Source organism: Pristiophorus japonicus, chromosome 5, assembly GCF_044704955.1.
Source record: "Pristiophorus japonicus isolate sPriJap1 chromosome 5, sPriJap1.hap1, whole genome shotgun sequence".
In the NCBI taxonomy this organism is placed as follows: domain Eukaryota; kingdom Metazoa; phylum Chordata; class Chondrichthyes; family Pristiophoridae; genus Pristiophorus; species Pristiophorus japonicus.
Window position 1 is genome coordinate 4,246,403 of NC_091981.1, and position 20,058 is coordinate 4,266,460.

Genomic DNA, 20,058 nt, shown 5'->3' on the forward strand with positions numbered 1-20,058 from the left:
AAAAATCAGACAGCCGCCACCCCCACCCACCCACCCACCCCTCCTCCTCCTCCTCCATCTGTTGTGGATCGTGGAAATGTCGCTGTGAGGCTGTAGGAGAGGCTCTGATGTCGAGTGGGATTAGCACAGAGGGGACCACGCCCTGCCTCTGACTCGGGACTTTGCGATGTTGACGACAGCAGGGAGAGGAGACCTCATTGAGGTGTTCAAAATATTGAAGGGCCTGGACATAGTGGATAGTAAGGGTCTATTTCCATTGGTGGAAGGGTCTATTACGAGGAGGCATAGTTTTAAGGTGGTTGGTGGAAGGTTTCGAGGGGATTTGAGAGGGTGCTTCTTTACACAGAGGGTTGTGGGGATCTGGAACTCGCTGCCTGGAAGAGTGGTGGATGCAGAAACCCTCACCACTTTTAAGAGAGGGTTGGATGGCCACTTAGGGCCCAAGTTTCCACACGCGCCGAGAACGGCGCAGTCCCGACCTGGACGCCCGTTTTTCGCGCCACAAAGTGCGCCTAAAAAAATCCTCGGTATTCTCCAGCTCCCTGCAGGTCCTCTGGCCCTCGGCGCAGCGCAGCAGGAGCTGTGGGGGGGCGGAGCCAGGTCCCTGCGCTGAAAACAGTGCCGGGACCTCTGCACATGCGCGCTACAGTGGGCACGCAAGTGCAGTAGCTCCAGGCGCCGAACTGTGTGGGAGGGGCCCGAAGCACGCAGCCCCTAGCCCTGGCCCAATGGCCTCACTGGGGCTCCTCCCACGGCCAGCTCCTGCTCCCCGCCTGACCCGACTCGACTCCTGCTCCCCCCCCCCCCCACCACCTCCGGACCAGACCCAACACCCCCCCATGGCCCCCCCCCCCCCCCCCCCCCCCGACTGGACCCGACCCGACCTGCGCTCCTGTTCCCGCTCCTCTCCCCCCCCCCCCCCCCCCCCCCCCCCCCAGACTGGACCCGACCTGCGCTCCTGTTCCCGCTCCTCTTTCCCCCCCCCCCCAGACTGGACCCGACCTGCGCTCCTGTTCCCGCTCCTCCTCTCTCCCCCACCCACCCCCCCCCCCCCCCCAGACTGGACCCGACCCGACCTGCGCTCCTGTTCCCGCTCCTCTCCCCCCCCCCCCCCCCCCCAGACTGGACCCGACCCGACCTGCGCTCCTGTTCCCGCTCCTCTCCCCCCCCCCCCCCCAGACTGGACCCGACCCGACCTGCGCTCCTGTTCCCGTTCCCCCCCCCCCCCCCCCCCCCCCCAGACTGGACCTGACCCGACCCGACCTGCGCTCCTGTTCCCGCTCCCCCCCCCCCCCAGACTGGACCCGACCCGACCTGCGCTCCTGTTCCCGCTCCTCCCCCCCCCCCCCCCCCCCCCCAGACTGGACCCGACCTGCGCTCCTGTTCCCGCTCCTCCTCTCTCTCCCCCCCCCCCCCAGACTGGACCCGACCCGACCTGCGCTCCTGTTCCCGCTCTCCCCCCCCCCCCCCCCAGACTGGACCTGACCCGACCCGACCTGCGCTCCTGTTCCCGCTCCCCCCCCCCCCAGACTGGACCCGACCCGACCTGCGCTCCTGTTCCCGCTCCCCCCCCCCGCCCCCCCAGACTCGACCTGCGCTCCTGTTCCCGACCGACCTGCGCTCCTGTTCCCGCTCCTCTTCCCCCCCCCCCCCCCCCAGACTGGACCCGACCCGACCTGCGCTCCTGTTCCCGCTCCGCCCCCCCCGACTGGACCCGACCCGACCCGCACTCCCCCGACCCGACTCCCGCTCCCGGACTGGATCCGACCTGACCGACCTCCCTCCCTCCCTCCCTCTCTCTCTCCCTCCCTCCCTCCCTCCCTCCCTCCCTCCCTCCCCCCCCCGACCTGACCCGAACCGAACCTCCCCGACCCAACCCGACCCGACGCCACCTACCTGTAAATCTGGTGCTGGGAACGGGCCCTGCCTGAAATCTCGGGCCGGCCCGTTCAGCCTTCGGTCCCGAAAGGCCTGCCTGAAGCACTTTCACACAGGTAGGAAGATGGTTTATTTAATCTTTTCTGTGCTTATAAATGTTTATTCAGGTTGGATTTATTTGTATCATATTTGTAGCAGTATAAATAAGGATTTATTGTAGAATTTAATGACTTCCCTCCCCCCCCCCCCCTCCACCTCGTTCTGGACGCCTAATTTGTAACCTGCGCCTGATTTTTTAATGTGTAGAACAGGTTTTTTCAGTTCTACAAAAATCTTCCCTTGCTCCATTCTAAGTTAGTTTGGAGTACGTTTTCACTGTGGAAATTTTCAAATCAGGCGTCAGTGGCCGGACACGCCCCCTTTTGAAGAAAAAATTCTGTTCCAAAGTAGAACTGTTCTACCTGACTAGAACTGCAGAAAAAAAATGTGGAGAATTGCGATTTCTAAGATAGTCCATTCTCCACCAGTTGCTCCCAAAAATCAGGCGCAAATCATGTGGAAACTTGGGCCCTATAAAGTAAAGTGCAGTAACCTACAGGGTTACGGACCTAGAGCTGGTAATTGGGATTAGACTGGATGACCTTTTGTTGGACGGAACAGATATAATGTTAAGTACTGCAGGGAATAGAATACGGCCAGGGTGATCTCCTGGGCTAGTTTCGATCGTCTGGGTGGGTCGGAGAGGAATTTTCCCGGATTTTTTTCTCCCTAAATTGGCCTGGGTTTTTATCTGTTTTTTGCCTCTCCCAGGAGATCACATGGCTCCGGTTGGGGTGGAGTGTAGAAAGTTTCAGTGTAAGGGGTGTCACAGTTGTGTGAGGCGGACTGGTTGGGCCGGGTGCTCTTTGCCTTTCCGCCATTGTTCATTGTTAATTGGTTTATATGTAACCTTCAGGGCTGCTGGCCGAGGGCCGTGCGGCTCTTTGTCGGCCGGCGCGGACACGATGGGCCGAAATGGCTGCCTTCTGCGCCGTAAATTTCTATGTTTCTATGAGTGCTGATTTGCCCGCTTCTCTCTGCACCCAGCGGATGCCATTCCCGGCGTACTGCGGTGGCAAGCGCGGCTGTGGGCCCTGGTCACCAAGCTGCTTGACGCTCGGCATGGCGGAGCCGTGCCCACTCCTGAGCTGCTCAACAAAAAGGAGAAGGCGGAAGCCAAGAAAATATGGCAGAGCAAAAACTACACTGTGTCTCAGGTAGGTGTGTGAGGCTCGCTGGGTGCAGGGGAGCGGTCATTCTGTACAGTCAGTCTAAAATATGGAAAGGCTAAGGCCGATTACCGAGTCGCTCTTTCATAGGACAACTCCCGCTGCATCCTTCCCTCCCAAAAAGCATTCTTTTCAAAATTGACGCTTCCAATTGTGCTGCTTTTGATCAGTTATTTTCTGAAGGAGCAGTAAATCGTTGAAGAAAGAGTTGCATTTCTATAGCGCCTTTCACAACCACCGGGCGTCTCAAAGCGCTTTGCAGCCAATGAAGTACTTTTGGAATGTAGTCACTGTTGTAATGTGGGAGAATAAGCTCTGAAACTTGTTCTGAAATCCCACTACCCAGTTTCTCCTCCATCCACTCACCATAGGATCATAGGACGACTACGGCACAGAAGGAGGCCATTCGGCCCGTCGAGCCCATGCCGGCTCTTTGCAAGAGCACCTCAGCCAGTCCCCCTCCCCCGCCCGTTCCCGGTAGCCCTGTAATATTCTTTCCTTCAGGTACTTATCCAACTCCCTTTTGAAAGCCACGATTGAGTCTGCCTCCACCACCCTCTCAGGCAGCGCATTCCAGATCCTAACCACTCGCTGCGTAAAAACGTTTTCCCTCATGTCGCCTTTGGTTCTTCTGCCAATCACCTTAAATCTGTGTCCTCTGGTTCCCGATCCTTCCACCAATGGGAACAGTTTCTCTCTATCTAATCTGTCCAGACCCCTCATGATTTTGAACACCTCGATCAAATCTCCTCTCAACTTTTTCTGCTCCAAGGAGAGCAACCCCAGCTTCTCCAGTCTCTCCCCGTCACTGAAGTCCCTCATCCCTGGAACCATTCTCGTCAATCTTTTCTGCGCCCTCTCTCAGGCCTTCACATCCTTCCTAAAGTGTGGTGCCCAGAATTGGACACAACACTCGCGTGATCCCGTTGAGCTGCGCAGCAATCTGGAGGTTCCGCTCAGGCCACTGGTCGTTTTACGGTGGGAATAACCGCACATGCACGAAGAATTGAATGGGACGTGCAGTCAGTTAAAGGGCCCCCCCACCAAACAAAACATGGGGAACATAACACAAGAATTAGGAGCAGGAGTCGGCCATTCGGCCCCTCGAACCTGCTCCGCCATTCAATAAGACCATGGCTGATCTGATCATGGACTCAGCTCCACTTCCCTGCCCGCTCCCCATAACCCTTTACTCCCTTATCGCTCAAAAATCTATCTATCTCTGCCTTAAATATATTCAGTGACCCAGCCTCTACAGCTCTCTGGGGCAGAGAATTCCAAAGATTCCCGACCCTCTGGGAGAAAAAATACCTCCTCATCTCAGTTTTAAAAGGGCGACCCCTTATTCTGAAACTATGTCCCCTAGTTCTAGATTCCCCCACGAAGGGAAACATCCTCTCTGCATCTACCCTGTCGAACCCCCTCAGAATATTATATGTTTCAATAAGATCACATCTCATTCTTCTAAACTCCAATGAGAATAGACCCAACCTGCTCAACCTTTCCTCATAAGTCAACCCCCTCATCTCTGGAATCAACCTAGTGAACCTTCTCTGAACAGCCTCCAATGCAAGTATATCCCTCCTTAAATACGGAGACCAAAACTGCACGCAGTACTCCAGGTGTAGCCTCACCAATACCCTGTTTCCTACATTACAACAGTGACCGCACTTCAAAAAGTACTTTGGCTGTAAAACGCTTCGGGGCGTGCTGAGGTAGAAAAAGGCACTATATGAACGCAAGTCTTTTGGTACATCTCTCGAGCTGCAAACTCGCAAATCAAGGACTCGGGGCATTAAAAATCAGGCCGATGGCCAAAATCAGGACTCATTATTTCATTGCGCATGATGACTATACTTAATAACAAAATATTTGCCTTTTTTAAATTGCTGCGAATGTATTTAGTGCACTGTTTAACAATGACATAATCCCAAATACCTAGCAGCAGAGGGATGAAAGCATCAGCTATTGTCGTCTGTTTAGAGAGTGTGTGGTCCCAGCATTTTGGTGTTGTCTGTAGGTGGCAGTGTCAGAGTAATGTTACACACCAATGTTCTCTGGTGATATTTTGGGCGGCCCATTCAAAATAGCGCGCATGCATGGTTTTTCTATTTAAAAGCCAGCTTAACAGGAACATCGGAATTAAATGGCATTCTAAAGTTGTGACTGTTGATCAACTGATCCTCTTCTGTGAGATCCAGGTGCAGTTTGATACTCCGACCACTGTGCCGCGCTGCAGCACACCTTGCCTCGGAGAAGGACATGTTGGTAAAAGTCCGATCCCGTAGACACAGTGAGGAAATATTGAGACTGAAGAGTAACAGCCCTAACACCTCGATTGAGGATAAAATGGAGGATTGGCGACACCTCTTCACCCTCAAACTGAACTATCAGACCCCCAGCATTGCATTCCCTCACTGAGCACAGAAGTAATGATCGCCCCCATGTCCCTCAAATGTCCACTTGACTACCAGCCACCATACACTGAGCGGGAATATAGCGTTTGCAACCAATTCCCTTCAACCAAACAACTCTTCCACCCTGCCCATCCTTTTGATGATGGGACACTCCAACAGACCTGATCACATTCCAGCCCACCGGCCCACCGACTATCCCTCCCGCTTTCACCAAATACCCAAAGCCTAGGGACTTCACCCTAGCACATCTCTTTCCGCCCCCTCCCGTTGCCCACCTCATTCGCCTTCCATTCTCCATCCCCTCCCCGCCTCCATCCTTTTCTCTGCCCGCACCATTCGCTGCCCCCTTACTTTCCCCGCCCGGCCCAGGTACAGAGGAGTGGGAAGGTCGGGGCGGATGAGCGGCGAGATGCGGCGAATGTTTGTGGCGGAGGAGCGGCGGGAGATCGTGGCAGAGGTGCGGTGAATGAGGATACGGGGTCCACAAGAGGGGCAGCACGGACCAGCCCACACTGCGATATGTGCGTGCACTCGGTCCGTGCAGCAGAGCAGGTCTCCAGTCACCCTGGTTAACCCTTGCCACTGGACTAAGACCTCGCTCTGTCAAGCCCGTGTGGTGGCTGGTGTGCAACGGTCACCCCACGTTAAAAAAATCCACGCACAGGCATCTTCCACCCCCCCCCCCAATTAGAGTTCAGGACTGGAACATCGGGTCCTTCATTGAAACACCTGTGAATGCGTGGAAGCAAGTCATCCTCGTTCGAGGGACCGCCTATGATGATGACTTTCCCCGCCTTGCCTTCCTCCTCCCTCCCTCTCTTTTCCTCTTTCTCCTCTGCCCCCCCACCCCACCTTTCCTGCACCACCTTGTTCCAATGTAGTCATCCCCTGCCCTCTAACCTGCGTGACCTGAATACTACCCTTGGTCCTGACTGCCAATGTGCAATGCCACAAGAGATAAACTGGTATAATCTTTGGAAAAAAAAATGAAATCCCGAAGCCTCATTTAGACTGAGATGGTTGGGATGTAGAGAGGGGGGAGGGGGTGAGATTCTGTGTGAAAACCCTGCTCATTGGCCAGTACAGGCTGATACTGACCAGCACGGAACAAGCGGATTAAACTTGTTCTTACCCACTCACTTATCTTGTCCATCTCCTCATCGAGGTCCGCTTACAACTTTCCCACCTAACTTTGTATCGTCGGCGAACCTGGATACATTACCCTCGGTCCCCTCACCTAATTCACTGATTATGGGCTCAATTTTCCCCAAAGCTGCTTTTTGGCGTACTTGAAGAGTTACGCCCGGATTTTTTGAGGTCCAAGTATGCCCCCCAAAAAATTCTAAGTTTGCCCGTTGGATTTTTTCATTTTGGCGCGGCCTAACCTGACTGTTAGTTTTGGCGGTGGAGCCTTGAACTGCGCCAGAAAGATCGGGCTACCATGGTAACCAGGGACACAATGCGAACTGAGGCATAGGCAGCTCCCAAGACATTAAAAGAATTGAAAAACACTCAGCAGCAACTTGCCTCCAACCCCGCCAGAGGGGCTGTCCGGTCCCATTCTCGGTTCCCAGTCTCCTGGTCCGCTCCAGTCCAATTCTCGGTCCCCGGTCCCATTCTGCAATTCCCAGGTCTGTCTCTGTCTTCTCCCTCTCTCCCTCTGTCTTTCCTCTCTCTCTGTCTTTCCTCTCTCTCTGTCTTTCCTCTCTCTCTGTCTTTCCTCTCTCTCTGTCTTTCCTCTCTCTCTGTCTTTCCTCTCTCTCTGTCTTTCCTCTCTCTCTGTCTTTCCTCTCTCTCTGTCTTTCCTCTCTCTCTGTCTTTCCTCTCTCTCTGTCTTTCCTCTCTCTCTGTCTTTCCTCTCTCTCTGTCTTTCCTCTCTCTCTGTCTTTCCTCTCTCTCTGTCTTTCCTCTCTCTCTGTCTTTCCTCTCTCTCTGTCTTTCCTCTCTCTCTGTCTTTCCTCTCTCTCTGTCTTTCCTCTCTCTCTCTCTCCTCTCTCTCTCCTCTCTCCTGTCTCTCTCATACACTCTCCTGTGTGTGTGAACCGGGGACCGCGAATGGGACTGGACAGCCTTTGTGTGGGGTTGGAGGTAAGTTGCTGCTATGTGTTTTTCAATTCTTTCAGTGTGTCCGGGCATCTGCTGCGCCGATTTCCTTACCTGCGCCGATTTATTTCACTCTCTGCAAGAGAACTGGAGTAACTCTTAGCTGGCCAGAATTGTGCGGGTGGCTGGTTACGCCCCCTTTGGCTGAAAAAAAAACTGACCTAAAAAAATCGTAACTAACTGAATTACGCTGGTGCAAACTGATTGGGGAAATTGCGGTTTTTCAACTTAGGCCAAAAAGAGCAGCCTGCTCCAAAAAAATGGCGCAAATCACCGGGGAAAATTGTGCGCATAAGATTGTAAATAGCTGAGGCCCCAGCAATGCTCCTTGTGGTACTCCTAGTCACAGCCTGCCAACCCAAAATTGACCCGTTGATTCCTACTAGACAGAGTAGATCGAGAGAAACTGTTCCCATTGGTGGAAGGGTGGAGAACCAGAGGACACAGATTTAAGGCGATTGGCAGAAGAACCAAAGGTGACATGAGGAAAAACGTTTTTACGCAGCGAGTGGTTAGGATCTGGAATGCGCTGCCTGAGAGGGTGCTGGAGGCAGACTCAATCGTGGCTTTCAAAAGGGAGTTGGATAAATACCTGAAGGAAAAAACATTGTGCAGGGCTACGGGGAAAGGGCGGGGGAGTGGGACTGGCTGAGGTGCTCTTGCAGAGAGCCGGCACGGGCTCAACGGGCCGAATGGCCTCCTTCTGTGCTGTAACCGTTCTGTGATTCTATGAACTACAACAGTTGCAAAGCATAGTGATAGTGTTGAGAGTAGTGGAGCTAAAACCTTCTGGGACCAATTACCTGCCCACTCCCTTTAGTTGGAGCATGATACTTAGCACGTCTAGACTTAATGAAAGAGGAGCAAAAAATATTAGCTCAAAGAAAAATACATGATCAGAAGTGGTTTGTAGCTGAAGATTGTTTAAGATGTCGAGCTCTCTCCACTGTTCTAAACAAAGAAAGACTTGCAATAACCTTTCATGACCACTGGACGTCCCAAAGCACTTTACAGCCAATGAAGTACTTTTGGAGTGTAGTCACTGTTGTAATGTGGGAAACGCAGCAGCCAGTTTGCGCACAGCAAGCTCCCACACACAGCCATGTGATAATGACCCAGTTAATCTGTTTTAGTGATGTTGATTGAGGGATAAATATTGGCCCCAGAACACTCCCCTGCTCTTCTTCGACATAGTGGCCGTGGGATCTTTTACGTCCGCTTGCTCTTTCTCATGCTCACCTGTCAGTTTTGGTCTGTTTTCCGATGAACTGAACTAGGAGCCTGCAAGCCCTGGAGTGCCTCTCCTTGGATGGAGGGCAGGAGCATTTCTTTTGTCAATCGACGAGCGGCCAGTAGTTGTATCTCTTGCTGTTGATCGTGTTTGTCAAACGTTGTAGAGGCATCTACAGCCTGCTCCTTCCGCCTGAAAGCGGCTGAGCAGGTGAAGGATTGCGTGGCTGAGGGAGGAATGAGAGAAACGGTGGGGGGGGGGGGGGGGGGGAAAAGAGAGAGAGAAACGTGGCAACTAAGCCAGCAGATGTGCGGACCATCGTATGGACTCGAGCTTGTACCCTTGCGCTGAGCCGTAGAGACCAGGAAGGTGCCACGGTCGATCTCTGCTCTCCCTTGGGATTAGTCGATCTCCGCTGCAGCCGAGCACTTAACTTTCGTGCCCCTGGTTTAGGGAAGGGAGATAAGAACACAAGAAATAGGAGCAGGAGTCGGCCATTCGGCCCCTCGAGCCTGCTCCGCCATTCAATAAGATCACGGCTGATCTTCGACCTCAACTCCACTTTCCCGCCCGATCCCCATATCCCTCGATTCCCCGAGAGTCCAAAAATCTACCGATCTCAGCCTTGAATATACTCAACGACTCAGCATCCACAGCCCTCTGGGGCAGAGAATTCCAAAGATTCACCACCCTCTGAGTGAAGAAATTCCTCCTCATCTCAGTCCTAAATGGCCGACCCCTTATCCTGAGACTGAGAGATTTGACTAGGATTCCTGCTGATGGTTACTGTGCTGTGACCTCTGCTAGACATCAGCGAGTTATACGGCACAGAAGGAGGCCATTCGGCCCATCGTGCCTGTGCCGACTCTTTGAAGGAGCGATCCAGTTAGTCCCACAAGCCCGATCTTTCCCTAAAGCCCGGTATTTATTTTCAAGTATTTATCCAATTCCCATTTGAAAGTTACTATTAAATCTGCTTCCACCGCCCTTTCAGGCAGCGCGTTCCAGGTCACAACTCGCTGTGCTAATTTATAAAATGTTTCCTCCTGTCTCCTCTGGTTCTTTTGCCAATCGTCTTAAATCTGTGTCCTGGTTACTGGAAACTGCTTCTCCTTATGTACTCCTGCGTGGCTATCTATTGAGGCTGGGCTTGGCGAGGGTACCTCTGTTTACTGTGGCTGTGAGTAATGGGCATTTGGGGAGTTTCTGTAGGATGCCAGTGGAATTTTTAAAAAATTTGTCCCTGGGATGTGGGCGTCGCTGGCAAGGCCGGCATTTATTGCCCATCCCTAATTACCCCTTGAGAAGGTGGTGGTGAGCCGCCTTCTTGAACCACTGCAGTCCGTGTGGTGAAGGTGCTCCCACAGTGCTGTTAGGGAGGGAGTTCCAGGATTGTGACCCAGCGACGATGAAGGAACGGCCGATATATTTCCAAGTCGGGATGGTGTGTGACTGGGAGGGGAACGTGGAGGTGGTGGTGTTCCCATGGACCTGCTGCCCTTGTCCTTCTAGGTGGTAGAGGTCGCGGGTTTGGGATGTGTTGCCGAAGAAGCCTTGGCGAGTTGCTGCAGTGCATCTTGTAGATGGTGCACACTGCAGCCACGGTGCGCCGGTGGTGGAGGGAGTGAGTGTTGAAGGTGGTGGGGAGCGTGCCGATCAAACGGGCTGCTTTGTCCTGGATTGAAGCCAGCAAGGCATTGGCACTTTCAGGAGGGGTGGGAAGGAATAAAATTGGCAGAAAGATAAAACAAGTTACAGTAATCGCGTTGCAATCTTTAGTGAGGATGTTACAGCACAACTAGTCTCCTATCAGGCCCAAAACAGAACTTCATACTTTCTAATTTTATTTAAAATCGAGGCTTTAATCTCTGGGTTCAGTTGAGCAATAATTAACTGCTGGAGATCAAAATGATTAGCGTTATGATCCAAACACCACGGTCTGCCTTGGTATAACAGCCAGGTAGCTATTATATTTAATTGAGTTCACAAGTGTAAAGCTGCACAGAAGTCTGCCTTTGGAGAGGAGGGGGACAAATGTCTGCTATTTCTACTCGGCTGGACAAATATTGCTGCAATTGATTTTAATGTTTCCCCTTTGATTCTCGTGTTTAGGTAACCAGTTACATGACACAGGATTTCCTGCTCAATGCTGCAATCTCCCGGCTAATGGGCCTCACAAACACGTTATCAGTAAGTACAGTTCCTCAACTCTCGGAGCGCAGAGAAGCGGGAAGTTCATGACCACAACTCACTGAATGTGCCAGAGAACGCACGCAACATCTGGTACATGGCTTTGTCTTTCTTTGTTGCCGTTAAGGAGCAAAGTGCCAGAATTTCGTCTTGCATGCAAAGTAAATAAATTTCTATCAGTTTGTTCATTGAAACATAGAAAGTAGGTGCAGGAGTAGGCCATTCGGCCCTTTGAGCCTGCACCACCATTCAATATGATCATGGCTGATCATTCCCTCAGTACCCCTTTCCTGCTTTCTCTCCATACCCCTTGATCCCTTTAGCTGTAAGGGCCACATCTAACTCCCTCTTGAATATATCCAATGAACTGGCCTCAACAACTCTCTGTGGTAGAGAATTCCACAGGTTTCTCCTCATCTCGGTCCTAAATGGCTTACCCCTTATCCTTAGACTGTGACCCCTGGTTCTGGACTTCCCCAACATCGGGAACATTCTTCCCGCATCTAACCTGTCCAGTCCCATCAGAATCATATACATTTCTATGAGATCCCCTCTCATCCTTCTAAACTCCAGTGAATAAAGGCCCAGTTGATCCAGTCTCTCCACATATGTCAGTCCAGCCATCCCGGGAATCAGTCTGGTGAACCTTCGCTGCACTCCCTCAATAGCAAGAATGTCTTTCCTCAGATTAGGAGACAAAACTGAACACAATATTCCAGGTGAGGCCTCACCAAGGCCCTGTACAACTGCAGTAGGACCTCCCTGCTTCTATACTCAAATCCCCTCGCTATGAAGGCCAACATACCATTTGCCTTCTTCACCACCTGCTGTACCTGCATGCCAACTTTCAATGACTGATGAACCATGACACCCAGGCCTCGTTGCATCTCCCCTTTTCCTAATCTGCCGCCATTCAGATAATATTCTGCCTTCGTGTTTTTGCCCCCAAAATGGATAACCTTACATTTATCCACATTATACTGCATCTGCCATGCATTTGCCCACTCACCTAACGTCCCCCTCACAGGGGACACCGCCACCCAGTTTAGTGTCATCTGCAAACTTCGCCTGTGTATCAGCCGTGGCTCAGTGGGCAGCACTCTCGCCTCTTAAGTCAGAAGGTTGTGGGTTCAAGTCAGGGACTGCAATACAAAAATCTAGGGTGACGCTCCCAGTGCAGTGCTGAGGGAGAGCCGCACTGTCGGAGGGGCAGTACTGAGGGAGCACCGCACTGTCGGAGGGGCAGTACTGAGGGAGCACCGCACTGTCGGAGGGGCAGTACTGAGGGAGCATCGCACTGTCGGAGGGGCAGTACTGAGGGAGCGCCGCACTGTCGGAGGGGCAGTACTGAGGGAGCGCCGCACTGTCGGAAGGGCAGTACTGAGGGAGCATCGCACTGTCGGAGATGTCGTCTTTCGGATGAAACGTTAAACCGAGGCCCCATCTGCCCTCTTGTGGATGTAAAAGATCCCATGGCACTATTTCGAAGAAGAGCAGGGGAGTTATCCCCGGTGTCCTGGGGCCAATATTTATCCCTCAATCAACATCACGAAAACAGATTATCTGGTCATTATCACATTGCTGTGTGTGGGAGCTTGCTGTGCGCAAATTGGCTGCTGCGTTTCCCACATTACAACAGTGACTACACTTCAAAAGTACTTCATTGGCTGTAAAGCGCTTTGTGACCGCCAATGGTCGTGAAAGGCGCTATAGAAATGCAAAGTCTTCTGAGTCTTCCTAAATACTTTTCTATTGTTTTAAAACAACGCATGTGCTGCAGTGGTGCGATTATAAATTTATAATTCTCCAATAGGGCCAAATTGGACATTTTTCAAAGCCGGGATCTGTGAACAATGGTCTGCACTGTCGAGTGCAGACCAGAAGCTCCCTCCAGGGAGGAGACAAACATCATAAGATAAGACATCTCGGCCATACTTGTGGCAGTGTTCGGGTGAGGCCTTCGAGCAAGTCTTGCTTCCGTTCTCCAGTCTATCTCAGCGTCGCCTAAAAAAGGGGGCGGGAAAGAATAGAAAATACAAAATGTCCTCATTCTAATTTAACTTCCTTTCAGCAAACAAGTTGAGTTTTGAAAAGAAACAACAACCTCAGAGTAATCCGATTTAGGAATGGAGGGATAGAGAGAAGGGAAACAAGTTGAGGGTGAGAGGATTTGTAGCCCCTGACCCACTTGCCCTTAATCCTGGACCGTAAGGGTAGTAGATAAAGACAAAAAGAAAGACTTGCATTTCTATAGCGCCTTTCACGACCTCAGGACGTCTCAAAGCACTTTACAGCCAATGAAGTACTTTTTGGAGTGCAGTCACTGTTGTAATGTGGGAAACACGGCAGCCAATTTGCGCACAGCAAGCTCCCACACACAGCAATATGATAATGCTCAGATAATCTGTTTTAGTGATGTTGATTGAGGGATAAATATTGGCCCCAGGACACCGGGGAGAACTCCCCTGCTCTTCTTCGAAATAGTGCTATGGGATCTTTTACATCCACCTGAGAGAGCAGACAGGGCCTCGGTTTAACGTCTCATCAGAAAGATGGCACTTCCGACAGTGCAACACTCCCTCAGTACTGCCCCTCCGACAGTGCAGGGCTCCCTCAGTACTGCCCCTCCGACAGTGCAGGGCTCCCTCAGTACTGCCCCTCCGACAGTTCAATGCTCCCTCAGTTCTGTCCCTCCGACAGTGCAGCACTCCCTCAATACGGCCCCTCTGACAGTGCGGCACTCCCTCAGCAATGAAAAAAAAAATCACCCAGAGGGTGGTGGGGGTCTGGAACTCGCTGCCTGAAAGGGTGGTAGAGGCAGAAACCCTCACCACATTTAAACAGTACTTGGATGTGCACCTGAAGTGCTGTAACCTACAGGGCTACAGACCGAGAGCTGGAAAGTGGAATTAGGCTGGGTAGCTCTTTGTCGGCCGGCGCGGACACGATGGGCCGAATGGCCTCCTTCTGTGCTGTAAATTTCTATGATTCTATGAAATGCGTAATAAGGCTGGAAAGATTCCAACTTGTTGAGCAAACACTTAAAACAATTGCCTTAAGCAGTTGCGTGAGCAATAAATTGGAACCCGAATACTGTTCCCGCTGATGAGAAAGATGCCTTCTGAACTCTGGCTGCTTGCCCACTCTCTGTCCTCTCCACAAATAAACAAATCTGTGAAAGCATTTAACTCGCTGTGTGGGGGCAATCTTCTGAAAATAGCTTGTGGCTGAGGAATAAAGACCAGATTTCTCCAACAATAATTAAAGGGACCCCTTTGACCAGTTTCCGCGGCACTGGGGACTCTGGCCTTAGAGTCCCAATAACACTGCGGAAAGTTCCCAGCTGATGCCTATACTTGTCTAGCCACAAACGCTGATGGCTGCTGACATCTTTAAATGAATTTTTCTCCAAGTTTGTTCAGTTGATTTCTCTTCGATAAGCTCCCTGAAGAATGCGCAGTTTGTATAAATCGGGCTCCCCAAGGCACAACAGGTATGCCAAATCTCTCAAACTACTTTCTATATGTCCCGGTGACTTGGGTTGTTCTCACAATCTCCCTGGAAATGTTTCAAATTTAAACTCGGAAAACATTCATCATCTGTAAAAGTGCTATAGGCTGGTGTTAAACGCTTCTTTTTATTCATTCCTGGGATATGGGTGTCGCTGGCAAGGCCGGCGTTTATTGCCCATCCCTAATTGCCCGCGGGGAAGGTGGTGGAGAGCCGCCGCCTTGAACCGCTGCTGTCCCGTGTGGTGATGGTGTTCCCACAGTGCTGTTGGGGAGGACAGACGCACCAACGTCAGTGTTCTTGATCAGGCCAACATCCCCAGCATCGAAGTACTGACCACTTGACCAGTTCCATCAGGCGGGCCACGTTGTCCGCATGCCCGACACGAGACTCTCCAAGCAAGCGCTCTACTCGGAACTCCTACACGGCAAGCGAGCCCCCAGTGGGCAGAGGAAACATTTCAAGGACACCCTCAAAGCCTCCTTGATAACGAACATAAGAAATAGGAGCAGGATTAGGCCATTCGGCCCCTCGAGCCTGCTCCGCCATTCAATAAGATCATGGCTGATCCGATCTTGGCCTCAGTTCCACTTCCCTGCCCGCTCTCCATATCCCTATATACTCCCTTATCGCTCAAAAATCTGTCTTATCTCCGCCTTAAATATATTTAATGACCCAGCCTCCACAGCTCTCTGGGGCAGAGAATTCCATATATTTACAACCCTCAGAGAGAAGAAATTCCTCTTCGTCTCAGTTTTAAATGGGCGGCCCCTTATTCTGAGACTATGTCCTCTAGTTTTATTTCCCCCTATGAGTGGAAATATCCTCTCTGCATCCACCTTGTCAAGACCTCTCATTATCTTATGTTTCAATTGGATCACCTCTCATTCTTCTGAACTCCAATGTGTATAGGCCCAACCTACTCAACCTATCTTCATATGTCAACCCCCTCATCTCCAGAATCAACCAGTGAACCTTATCTGAACAGCCTCCAATGCAAGTATATCCTTCCTTAAATACGGAGACCAAAACTGCACGCAGTATTCTAGGTGTGGCCTCACCAATATCCTGTATAGCTGTAGCAGGACTTCTCTGCTTTTATACTCTAGCCCCCTTGCAATAAAGGCAAACATTCCATTTGCCTTCCTGATTACCTGCTGTACCTGCATACTAACCTTTTGTGTTTCATGCACAAGGACCCCCAGGTCCCTCTGTACTGAAGCACTTTGCAGTTTTTCTCCATTTAAATTATAATTTGCTTTTTTATTATTTCTGCCAAAGTGAATAACCTCACATTTTCCCACATTATACTCCACCTGCCAGATTTTTACCCACTCACTTAGCCTGTCTATATTTCATCTGCAGACTTTTCTCTGTCCTCCTCAATTTGTTTTCCCACCCATCTTTGTATCATCAGCAAACTTGGCTACATTACACTCAGTCCCTTCATCCAAGTCATTCATGTAGATCGTAAATAGTTGAGGGCCCAGCACCGATCCCTGCGGCACCCCACTAGTCACTGTTTTAACAACCGGAAAATGACCTGTTTATCCCGACTCTGTTTTCTGTTAGTTAGCCAATCCTCTATCCATGCTAATATATTACCCCCAACCCCGTGAACTTTTATCTTGTGCAGTAACCTTTTACGTGGTATCTTGTCAAATGCCTTCTGCAAATCCAATACACCACATCCACTGGTTCCCCCTTATCCACCCTGCTCGTTACATCCTCAAAGAACTCCAGCAAGTTTGACAAACGTGATTTCCCTTTCATAAAACCATGCTGACTCTGGAACATCCCCATCGACCCCTGGGAATCCCTGGCCAAAGACCGCCCTAAGTGGAGGAAGTGCATCCGGGAGGGCGCTGAGCACCTCGAGTCTCGTCGCCAAGAGCATGCAGAAACCAAGCGCAGGCAGCGGAAGGAGCGTGCGGCAAACCTGTCCCACCCTCCCTTTCCTTCAACCACTGTCTGTCCCACCTGTGACAGAGACTGTAATTCCTGTATTGGACTGTTCAGTCACCTGAGAACTCACTTTTAGAGTGGAAGCAAGTCTTCCTCGATTCCGAGCGACTGCCTATGATGATGATGGTGTTAGGGAGGGAGTTCCAGGAGTTTGACCCAGCGATGATGAAGGAATGGCGATATATTTCCAAGTCGGGAAGATGTGGAACTTGGAGGAGCTGCTGCAGTGCATCTTGTAGATATTGTGTTTTTCTATACCTTTTGTGTTTGTGCTAAGTTTTAAAAAATAATTGCGAGGAGTACTTTTATGTTGTGGCATGGAATTGTGGGCAATGTTTTGTGTCCACAGATGTTCTCTCTAGGATCCCCATTGCCCGGCAAGTTGACTTCAAAATTCTCATCCCTCCATGATCTCGCCCCGTCTTCGAGTCGAGATCTCTCTGCCTTGTATCGGTTTGCACAGCATTCACCCCTGTAACGTTTGGCTTCTCCTTGGTTCCCTGCTTCACAATTGGTGGCCGTGGGGGGGAAAAAATCAGTTCGTTTTTTGTAAGCATCTTTTTTATTTATTTTTTTTTTAAAAAAGCTCAGTAATGGATATGTCATAGGAACATAGAAAGTAGGTGCAGGAGTAGGCCATTTGGCCCTTCGAGCCTGCACCACCATTCAATATGATCATGGCTGATCATTCACCTCAGTACCCCATTCCTGCTTTCTCTCCATACCCCTTGATCCCTTTAGCCATAAGGGTCACATCTAACTCCCTATTGAATATATCCAATGAACTGGCCTCAACAACTTTCTGTGGTAGAGAATTCCACAGGTTAACCACTCTCTGAGTGAAGAAGTTTCTCCTCATCTCAGTCCTAAATGGCCTACCCCTTATCCTTAGACTGTGACCCCTGGTTCTAGACTTCCCCAACATCGGGAACATTCTTCCTGCATCTAACCTGTCCAATCCTTCAGAATTTTATGTTTCTATGAGATCCCCTCTCATTCTTCTAAATTATAAGCCTAGTGGATCCAGTCTTTCTTGATAGGTCAGTCCAGCCATCCCGGGAATCAGTCTGGTGAACCTTCGCTGCACTCCCTCAATAGCAAGAATGTCCTTCCTCAGATTAGGAGACCAAAACTGAACACAATATTCAAGGTGAGGCCTCACCAAGACCCTGTACAACTGCAGTAAAACCTCCCTGCTCCTATACTCAAATCCTCTCGCTATGAAGGCCAACATGCCATTTGCCGCCTTCACCGCCTGCTGTACCTGCATGCCAACCTTCAATGACTGATGTACCATCATGCTCAGAGTTTGGTAACGTGTAATAAAAACACGAGCATGCTGGAAATACTACTACTTACTAGGCAGACTCTCGAAAGCTGGAAACACTCAGCGGGTCGGGCAGCATCTGTGGAGAGAGAAACAGAGTTAACGTTTTGGGTCTGTGACCCTTCGTCAGAACTGGGAAAAGTCGGAAATGTGACCGGTTTTTAAGCGAGTGCGGGGGCAGGGAAAGGGGGGAGGGGAGGAAGGAACAAAAGGGAAGGTCTGTTATTGGGTGGAAGGCAGGAGAGATTTGAGAGACAAAAGGAATGTGGTGTGAGGCAAAAGGAGATGGTAATGGGACAAGTTAAGGAACAAAAGATGGGTCTAGAAGGGGTGTAAATGGGGATGGTATGTCTCTAACTTTTTCCAATGGCGTCATCGACCTGAAACGTTAACTCTGTTTCTCTCTCCACAGATGTTGCCCGACCTGTTGAGTGTTTCCAGCACTTTCTGTTTTTATTTCACATTTCCAGCAGTATTTTGCATTTTGGCTTGGTGATGTGAGGTTTACAGCAGATCGTGTGTTAGTTTTAGCAAATTGGCTTTGCACAGCTACTAAACATTGTGTTTTTCTCTTGCCTCCTTTCTGTCAGCAAGCAACTTCGCGAGTGATACTGCACAGCGCTGAATACGAAGATGCTCTGGTGACCTTGTGTATTATGTCCGCGCCCATGGCTCCATACCTAGCATCAGAGTTGTGGAAAGGTAAAAGTTACAAAGCAATTATTACATTTTTTTTAAAATAGTGTCACATTGCAGAAGGAATTTGTCATCCCAATCCATGAATACAAGATTAAATTCATCCTGTTCTTGTTGTTTGGTGTGATAGGGAAATCCTATTATGGGATGTGTAGTTTGTCTCTCCATTCGATGGCCTCCTGCGATACCGAGTGGAGAAATGAGGTGTCTCCCGTCACAGATCTCAGTGGGCCGATCGATGTGAGGTGTTCCAGGGTCTGGGACCCACAGATCTCAGTGGGCCGGTCGATGTGAGGTGTTCCAGGGTCTGGGACCCACAGAACTCAGTGGGCCGGTCGATGTGAGGTGTTCCAGGGTCTGGGACCCACAGAACTCAGTGGGCCGGTCGATGTGAGGTGTTCCAGGGTCTGGGACCCACAGATCTCAGTGGGCCGGTCGATGTGAGGTGTTCCAGGGTCTGGGACCCACAGGTCTCAGTGGGCCAATCGATGTGAGGTGTTCCAGGGTCTGGGACCCACAGATCTCAGTGGGCCGGTCGATGTGAGGTGTTCCAGGGTCTGGAACCCACAGATCTCAGTGGGAGGGTCGATGTGAGGTGTTCCAGGGTCTGGGACCCACAGATCTCAGTGGGCCGGTCGATATGAGGTGTTCCAGGGTCTGGGACCCACAGATCTCAGTGGGCCGGTCGATGTGAGGTGTTCCAGGGTCTGGGACTCAGGGCCACAGTCGCACTTCGGGCCGTCCCTCACCTTCCCCGTGTGGAGCAGGTGGGCGCAGCGTCCTTGCCCCGTGCGGATTGGGCCGAGTGCTCGCTGCCCACTGTCTCCGAGCCGCACTGTCGGAGGAGCAGTACTGAGGGAGAGCCGCACTGTCGGAGGGGCAGTACTGAGGGAGCGCCGCACTGTCGGAGGGGCAGTACTGAGGGAGCGCCGCACTGTCGGAGGGGCAGTACTGAGGGAGAGCCGCACTGTCGGAGGGGCAGTACTGAGGGAGAGCCGCACTGTCGGAGGGGCAGTACTGAGGGAGCGCCGCACTGTCGGAGGGGCAGTACTGAGGGAGCGCCGCACTGTCGGAGGGGCAGTACTGAGGGAGAGCCGCACTGTCGGAGGGGCAGTACTGAGGGAGAGCCGCACTGTCGGAGGGGCAGTACTGAGGGAGCGCCGCACTGTCGGAGGGGCAGTACTGAGGGAGCGCCGCACTGTCGGAGGGGCAGTACTGAGGGAGAGCCGCACTGTCGGAGGGGCAGTACTGAGGGAGAGCCGCACTGTCGGAGGGGCAGTACTGAGGGAGAGCCGCACTGTCGGAGGGGCAGTACTGAGGGAGCGCCGCACTGTCGGAGGGGCAGTACTGAGGGAGCGCTGCACTGTCGGAGGTGCCGTCTTTCAGATGAGGCATTAAACCGAGGCCCCGTCTGCTCTCTTGAATAGTCGTAAAAGATCCCACGGCACTATTTTGAAGAAGAGCAGGGGAGTT

General features: G+C 51.5%; 1 protein-coding gene across 1 annotated transcript in view; it reads left to right on the forward strand.

Moving 5' to 3' along the window:
- Positions 1–20,058, forward strand: part of lars2 (leucyl-tRNA synthetase 2, mitochondrial) — a 123,212-nt gene that overhangs the window by 71,590 nt on the left and 31,564 nt on the right. The window contains exons 17-19 of the mRNA XM_070880318.1: positions 2,965–3,134; positions 11,010–11,087; positions 18,480–18,591. Of these exons, the coding sequence (XP_070736419.1) occupies positions 2,965–3,134; positions 11,010–11,087; positions 18,480–18,591 (360 nt within the window). The remainder of the gene's footprint in view (positions 1–2,964; positions 3,135–11,009; positions 11,088–18,479; positions 18,592–20,058) is intronic.